At 37.1% G+C, this 8,323-nt stretch overlaps 1 protein-coding gene across 2 annotated transcripts; it reads left to right on the top strand.

Moving 5' to 3' along the window:
* The first annotated feature begins 2,958 nt into the window (after window positions 1-2,958).
* LOC132182817 (5'-adenylylsulfate reductase 2, chloroplastic-like) lies at window positions 2,959-6,632 on the top strand. Of its 2 annotated transcripts, none has more exons than XM_059596164.1 (4): window positions 2,959-3,073; window positions 3,495-3,590; window positions 3,712-3,841; window positions 6,044-6,632. In XM_059596164.1, the coding sequence occupies exons 1-4, from the start codon at window positions 3,004-3,006 to the stop codon at window positions 6,255-6,257; spliced, it is 510 nt and encodes a 169-aa protein (XP_059452147.1). In that variant the 5' UTR covers window positions 2,959-3,003; the 3' UTR covers window positions 6,258-6,632. The 2 variants fall into 2 exon arrangements, with proteins under 2 accessions (XP_059452147.1, XP_059452149.1); XM_059596166.1 differs by lacking the exon at window positions 6,044-6,632 and adding an exon at window positions 4,098-4,165.
* The last annotated feature ends 1,691 nt before the right edge of the window (window positions 6,633-8,323 follow it).

Genomic DNA, 8,323 nt, shown 5'->3' with positions numbered 1-8,323 from the left:
TTAAGTTTTTTTTTCCATGCTATTGTTTTTGCACTTTTCAACATTAATCCGCAACGTCAATTTCGCCAGTTCAATTTTAAAACCCTTCTTCTGATCAACTATTTGGGCATTGAACTATGACATAGGGAGCATAGCTTCTTCGTCAACCCATATAAAATAATCACAACTACGATCACCTTGTTTCTGCATATTTCACAAATGAAAATTAGTCACCAACTATGCAAATATACTACCATAAATTTCCATCTTCGCATACATTTTCAAGCAATCCATTAGGGTTTCTTTCAGTTATACCCAAGAGAAAGGTATCTGATCTTCTTCTTCCTGATGAGAAAAATATTCCATGATGATTTACTCTCTCTACCATTTTACGTGTTTATATTAGGCTTCTTTTGCGGTGTGTTCTTGATATTATGATCAATTTTTTGTTAGGGTTTTGAGTGACAGTTTTTTTATAATTGTGTTTGGTTAAAATTATATATGTTTCATAAATACTCATGATATCTTCTGATCCATGCATATTTTTGTACTTCTTTTGTCATAAACTGGGATTGAATCCTCACTCATGCATATTATCCATGAGCAATTAAGAAATTAATAAAAATCTTTCACGACTTAAATCTGCTCAATCTAGCTAGATTGATTAAGCAAAATGCCTAAGGGAGCAGACTTCATGTTACAATAGATAAACAAAAAATATTGCCTTAATTAGTTAGGCCTCATAGAATTATGTACCAATGAAGTTGTGGATCCGTTTGGAGGATAGAAAGCCTTTTATTGTGGTTTTCATTTTCATGACACTTAGTTAGGAAATCAAATCACAAGTCATTAGGTCATGCTTTTTCCAAGGAAGACCACTCCGTTTTTATTTTCCTTTTCTTTTTTTGAGAAATTCCCCAAGTATATTTTATATAGAATAATTAATTAAATTGATGGATTTATCTTTTGAAAATAGCATGCGAAGCTCTCTTTATGTTCACTTTTTTTTTTTTTTTTTCCTTTGAAAATTGGGATCCGGCCACAACATGCATACAGCAGGCCTTTGAACCTTTGACACTTTTTTTTTTTTCAAAAGAAAAATAGCCGGCAAAATGCAGTTCGTATCAAAGGTTGTATCTCATAAAAGTCGATCAAATGGTCCAACATGACAACATTTGATGTAGTTTCATAATTTTACACAAATGTATAAGAAGATTCCTAAGTTTCTTACATCCTATTAAATTAAGTAGAAAAAGCCTTTTTAAAAGTCCAATAGACTCATGAATCTTAACACAAATAAATGAACAAAAAAGATAAAGATCATTTCCCTGCAATAATAAACGAAAACCAGTATCTATTTTCCATCAAACAGAAAAATTAAGTTCTGAAACAAAAACACTTCATACCTTTCAAGCAAAAAAAAATTGTTTTTCGTAAAACCCCTAAATTTGCAAAACTTAATTTTGAAACCCTAAATTTTCCAAAAAAAATTTCCCATCGTCACTGCAAGATTGCTTTTTGTACCTTGTATTTACCGCATCCAATAAATCTTCTACCAAGATTTTCCTTCGTGCATGAAGTCATCACTGGTGATTCAATTTCGCATAGGCATTTTGTACGCGCAGGACTACTAGTGGTAGACAAATTAGACGAACTTCCCACCGACAGTCCACAGGCCCTCATATCATCGTCATGAACGTCGCTTGAAAACTTCTCCATCGTTGACGAGCTACAAGAAATGGGATGGGTTTGAGATTTACAGGTGAAGACGAGTTTTATAGTTGTGGGGCGTGAGGAGCTATGAGGTGTGAGAGGAGAAGACTAGGGTGAGGAGTGGAGAAGAAGACGAGTTAGCTGTGGTGTTTGACCTAACTTATATACAATAGCCAAAACGACGTCGTTTTGGTAATTGTATATAAGTTAGGCCAAACGACGTTGCTTAAGGGGTAGAAATTTTCTGCTTCACAAAATGGCATTTTAGTAACTTCAAGTAAAAAAAAAGCACGTGGATGGCATGTGATGCATTTTCCACCCAAGTTGACGGGGTTGACTAACAGAGTGGCCACTTTGATACATTTTGGTACTTTGTTGGTTGCTTTAGTACCTTTTGAACATTGGGGGATCAACTCGCAAATAATTGTCAGTTTGGAGGGCTTTTTTATATTTTTTTCATATATATATATATATATATATATATATATATATATATATATATATATATATATGCATCCGGCTCACTGCAGCATGACTAGTTATACCAAAATGAACAACTCCACTTTATATTGAGAAGTGTTAGAGAGCCAAACAAATAAATTCAGAAAAAAAATTTTAAACTGACGTAGCAAGGGTTTTTAAATGGGGAGTGCTAGGCTTACAAACAAATTTTACAGAAAAACTTTTACAAGCTGATGTGGGACAATATGATTAGATTTTTAAAAATTTGAACTTATCTTATATCCAATCAGTTTGTAAAAGTTTTTAAGTAAAATTTGTTTGTAAGCTTAGCACTCCCCTTTGTAAATTTAAAAAAAAAAAAATGAAATTTTTTCTCCCTTGTCTGCCACTCACGATTTGTCACCTCAGTTTAAAAATTTTTCTAAGTTCATTTATTTGGCTAGCTCCCTGTCACTTCTCCTTTATATTTGTTTAGAATATATATGTGATTAATTACTCTTGCCAAAAAGGAAAAGACAATAACGGTTGAGACGTTGAGTGATCTCTACCATCCAACATAAATTAAACTTTCTTTATTCTTTTTCCTTTTAAAAAAAATAAGTTTTTGGTTAATGCTCAGGGAGGACAATGAAGACAGCCTACGAGAAAGAGTGCATGGTTGGACTTATCAACATGCGTGTCCAAGGCTCCCACAGTACTGTTTTTTGGGTCTCGTACGGCCTTAATTAGCAAGTGACCAGGTTCAATGAACCTAGGCGAACCACTCTCCCACCCCAGTTACATATAATGCTTCTCCATGGGCCACAGACAGAAAGATACTGAGAGAAATCGTGTTCCAACTCCTTTTTTATGTCTTTGGCTGTTCCTGCGTCTTTCAGCTGTCTGCCTTCCACTAAAGCTTCAACCTTTGAGCCAAATGGTATTTGTTTTTCTATTTTCTTGATATATATAATATGTTCATCTTTTGTTATGGAATTTAGCTCTTTATAGTGGAATTCAGCTTTATTGTGTAGAAGGGGTTTTGGTTTCCAACAAAGATGCATCATATCATATATATCTATATACTTTCTTCAAACCCCATAAATGGGTCTCGAGTTAATAAAGTTTTTCAGGATTGTGAAGAATTTCTCATCTAAACAAGCCCGGGTATTAGAATTTTTCTTTGTTTTTATTGTTTTATTATGTAGTTCATAATTGCCTTTATATATATATTCCGATTGTCTATTTCTTGATGCATATATCTATCTATACATGTGTGTGTTATACATATGTATATATAGCTCAACAAAGCGGCTCTTTTCGACCGTTGGATTCATAATTTTTTCGAGCAACTTTGGCAGGCACTATTAATGGACGATATTGGGTGAGACCCGCACATGTGGAGTCAAAGAGGAGCGAGCCACACGTTCCTCTAGCAGCAACATTTGCTGCTCCTGGTATGTTTAATGGCTTCTTCAATTCATGATGGGATTTAAGGAGCATATATGATGAACAATATTTATGTGGGATGTGATGATGAAATTGAACTATGGTTTTCCTTATATGTCATGTTTGCAGTGGTGGTTAATGGAAGTATTGAAGATGATTATGAAAAGCTAACTAAGGATCTTGGAAAAACTTCAACGTTGGAGATTACAACAAAAGCCCATGAAAAGCTCGGTGACAATATTATTGCTCTAGCTTTCAGGTATTTTTTGTTCCTTTCTTTATGGATATTCTTTATTGATATGCCAATTCCAAGTAGTAGATTAAGTCTTTTGTTTAGTTTATCTCGCAGAACTTTTTCCTTTTTTGTATATTATCCTTGATTGTAAAATCAATAACTTGTACTCGATCAAGATAAAATAGAGACACTAGATCTGAACGTACAGTTTACACAATCATAGATCTCCCTCCATCCACATGGTCCTCAATTTCTTCAATAAACTTGCATTCCTATGTAGATGATTTGCAGGTTACTTCCCAACTTGCCTAGCCTCAGCTAGTGCGTGACATGGCTAATGTTTCCATACATGACAAAGTTGGATGGCTCAGGTATGCTCTTGCAGTTATTCAGTTCACCTTCAAACATTATGATGCAGCCATATCCATGGCTAGCTAGTCTCACTCCTTGCAATCCCCCCAATCAAAACGTCTTTCTTCTGTCTCCGTCAAAATCTCCTCCCTTTGTAGTCTACTCGGTATCAGAGCACCCTAATAATTGTGGTCTCATAAAATTATTCGGATTGAGATCGCGTGCAATACGTAAGGTGTTGCATATTGTACAATAGCTCTAATCTGACCCATTAATTTAAAATATGTTGTACAATAGCTCTAATCTGACCCATTAATTTAAAATAACCATTCGAGATTCTGCTACGTCATACTAATAAAAAACTAAAACTTTCTCTTTTTCTAGTAATCTCGTTGTTACCCTCACTCCCACACTGCGACTATCAGTCTCTCACTACCACCATCATTGGGAGTGGCCAATCCAAATCAGTTCAGTGGACACATGGGTGGTTCGGCCACCTCCTAGTGGGTGCTTCAACCACCCTCTACTGACCTTTGGGGGCGGCCAAACACCTTCTTTAGTGGTGGTGGGAGACTGGTAATGGTCGATCAAACCACTTTAGTGGCCACAAGGTTGGTTCATCCACCCCCATCTAGTCTTTCGGGGTGCCGAACCACCCTTTTTGGCCACAGAAGTGGTTTGACCACCTCTTAGGGGGTGGTTCGACAACCCAACTAGCCTTTGGGGTGGTTGGTAGTTGACTGGTAATGGCTGATCGAACCATTCTGATAGCCATTGAGGTGGTTTGGCCACCTCAACTTGTTTTTGGAGGTGGTAGAACCATCCCCATTGGCCATAGAAGTTGTTTGACCATCACCTAGGGGTGGCTCGACCAGTACTTCCAACTGGCCTTTGGGGTGGCCAAGCCACTCTCAATGGTGCTGGTGATGGGAGACTAATAATGGCTGATCGAATCACCTCAGTGGCCACATAGTGGTTTGGCCACCCCCAACTAGTTTTTGTACGAGGCAAAACCACCTCCTTTGGCCATAGGAGTGGTTCAACTACCTCTGAGGGGATGATTCAACCATCCCAACTGGCCTTTGGAATAGCCAGCCACTCTCAATGGTAGTGGTGGGAGGCTATTAATGGCAGTGCAGCGGTGAGGTTGCTGAAAAGAAAGAAAACAAGGCCCAATACCCTAGATCTCAATCCAAATTATTCTACCATCATGACTGTACATGCATGCGTTGGTTAAGGTTGTTCCAAATTTACTAATTAATTTGTTTCTTTCTAAGCCTTTTTCAAGATTAATTACTCCTTCATTATTAATAGTGACTTTGTAGGCGTCTCACCCAAATGTTTGCTTTGTCAATTCCAAATTTAATCAATAAAATATGATGGATCAGCAAGCAAGTAGTCAATATATAAATTAAACATGGTGATTGAGGCAAGAATTTGGAAACAACTGTACGGCGCTTATAAACAAAAAAGAGAGAAAAAGAGCATGAAGAGGAGCCTGGATTTGCTAGGAACGGAAAGTCATTACTCATTTGATGATAGCTAATATATAAATTCCAGTTTTCATCATATAATTAAGCCACATGGTGGCGTCACTCAACTTCTGCTGTCATTTTCCTATATAACTTAATAACTTTGACTACCAATTAAGAGGATGATTACTGCCACATGCAGATTCCAAAAGTAACCATTAGTTTGCAAGAGAAATAATGATATTGAAAAGATAAAAAAGGAGAAATAAAATAAATAAATAAAGGAATTTTCTTGATGCAATAGGGTGTATGTCGGTGAATTTTGTCCATATGTTTTTGTCTGTTATTGAGTACTTTCACAATAATTAATGTGGAACCTTCATCGAACTGGTTTGTATTGTAGTGGAGCCGAGGATGTCACTTGGATGGAATCATGGTTAACTGGTTGCCGTTTGTCGGTGTTCATTGATGCTCTTAAGGAGGTGAGGGCTATGGAAGGATCATCAGATGGCTTTTTGATTATGATTTCTAAAGCCAAATTCTACCAATCTTCTTGTACGGAACTGGGATTACTGAGCAGCAGTAATATGCTTTTGCTGCAGCAATGTGCTTGGTAGAGAGATCCCTATCTTCTCGTACTTACAAGAGAAGAGTTCCCCTTTGCAACTTCAAAGTTTCTAAGCTTTTGTGGTCATGAATTTGCTGCTGCTGCTGCTGCTGTAAACATGGTCCAAAAGGCTATCTCTCCCTTTGTTCTTGCGTTTTCAGTAGTGGAAAGGCGAACACAGGGAGCGCTATATATATATGGTGGTAGTGATGTGCTTAACACATTCTATCGCTTCTTGCAGTACTACCAGAATAATCTGCTTGTTAATTAGAAGTTTCATGTCCTAGCATAATATTGTGAGTTTTCTTTTCTTCGTTGTGAGAAAGACTTAACTCCCAGTTGAATTTAAACTTCATGATGTATTATATATATATTCTAGCATATTGTGTGTTTTTTCCAAGTCAAATAAAGTTTTGTTCTTTCTCTTTCCGATTGTCTACTTAATTTTAAAGTTCATTAGCCTAGCCAAGGGAAGCTTAAGCTAGCTAGCTCAAACCCTTCACATTGCCTGTAAATTAAGGATAATTCTCAACCAACCTCTTAACTGGAAGTTTTGAATTCATCACAGCATTCATAAAGTTCTGTACCTCTACTCAATTGAGTAAGACAGCAAACCACATTTCCATTTATTTGTATTTTACATGGTATTAGAGCTATTCCTACGCATAGCGTGCACCACCGCACCTTCCTCCAACCCACACACAGCTCTCCACAACCTCTACAATTGCGCGCTTTCCAATCAAACTCACAAAGACTACTATCTCTTTTGGAAAGCTCAAGTGGTCCCTCAATTAAAGGGAGTTGGCCTTTTTCCGATATGTGGATGGCTCTATCTATCCACCACCAAAAACTATCACCACTCACCTTAGCATTGGTACCACTACCTTTGCTCCCATTCCTGATTTTCTGCATTGGCACCTACATGATTAATTAAACCTCGGTGCTCTCATTTCTTCTTTCAGAAAACATTATCACCCATGTGGTCAAATCCCTAAATTCACAAAATTTAGGGATCACTAATCGTCTCCCTTGTCCTCACACATACCAATAAAATGGTACGGTGAAACGTAAACACCACCATATAGTCGAGACAGACTTGGCTTTACTCTCTCATACACATGTACCTCTGAATTATTGGGATGATGCGTTTTAGATGGCTTGTTATCTTATAAATCATCCGCCTACGCCTATTCTATACAATTCATCACCTTATGAGATTCTTGTTTGCTCTTCACCAGATTATTTTTTATTATGTGTCTTTGGGAGTTCTCTTTGGTCAAATTTACGTCCATATAATTCTTAGGATTTCCAGCCTCGTTTAACTTAATGCGTTTTCTTGCAATATAGTACCCTTAGACACGAAGGGTACACGTCTTAATCTTGATACTTGTCGTCTTCATATATCTCACGATGTCATTTTTAATTGCGGAAAATGTTTTTCCGTTTCAATCCAGTTTGTATCTCAATCCCGCCGTCCATCTTCGAATACTATTATGTTACAGCCCATGTTCATTTCCACGGCTCCTTCTAGTCAATCTCTTCATCCAACCCACATTGTACGTTCCTCATCCTCTCACATCTACGTCTTCTTCATCTCAGCACATTGATGATCAACTTGAGTTCATTTCCATTGCAATTTCTTAGCTGGTCTATCAAACAAATAGATATAACAAATGTATTTATTGAAGAAGTTTAAATGTCTCGACCATAGGGATTTTCTCATTCTCAATTCCTACATCACGTCTGTCGACTTCAAAGTCGACTACAGCTGAAATCTCATGGTTAAAGTCGTTATTAACTGAACTTGGTGTTTCTATATCAATGCCTCCCGTGTTATGGTGCGACAACATAGGTGCCACCTACCTCTCATCAAATATCTAATTTTTCATGCTCGTGCCAAATATGTGCAAATTGATTTTCATTTTGTTCGTGACATGATGGCCTCCAAGACTCTTGATATTCGGTTCATTTCCAGTAAAGATCAAGTAAACGACATCTTCACAAAGCCATCTTTTCTTCGGTTCACTAATTAGCTTCGAGACAAGCTTCGAATTGTTTCACTTCCTCTGAGCTTGA

Source organism: Corylus avellana, chromosome ca5 (genome assembly GCF_901000735.1).
Source record: "Corylus avellana chromosome ca5, CavTom2PMs-1.0".
NCBI classification, from domain to species: Eukaryota; Viridiplantae; Streptophyta; class Magnoliopsida; order Fagales; family Betulaceae; genus Corylus; species Corylus avellana.
The sequence above is the reverse complement of the archived record's forward strand: the minus strand, read 5'-3'. Positions and strand labels throughout refer to the sequence as shown.

Coding starts and splice junctions, on each gene's coding strand:
- LOC132182817 (XM_059596164.1), top strand. CDS start 3,004: ATGTCTTTGGCTGTTCCTGCGTCTTTCAGCTGTCTGCCTTCCACTAAA. Junction 3,074..3,494: donor TTCAACCTTTGAGCCAAATG/GTATTTGTTTTT, acceptor CAACTTTGGCAG/GCACTATTAATGGACGATAT. Junction 3,591..3,711: donor AGCAACATTTGCTGCTCCTG/GTATGTTTAATG, acceptor TCATGTTTGCAG/TGGTGGTTAATGGAAGTATT.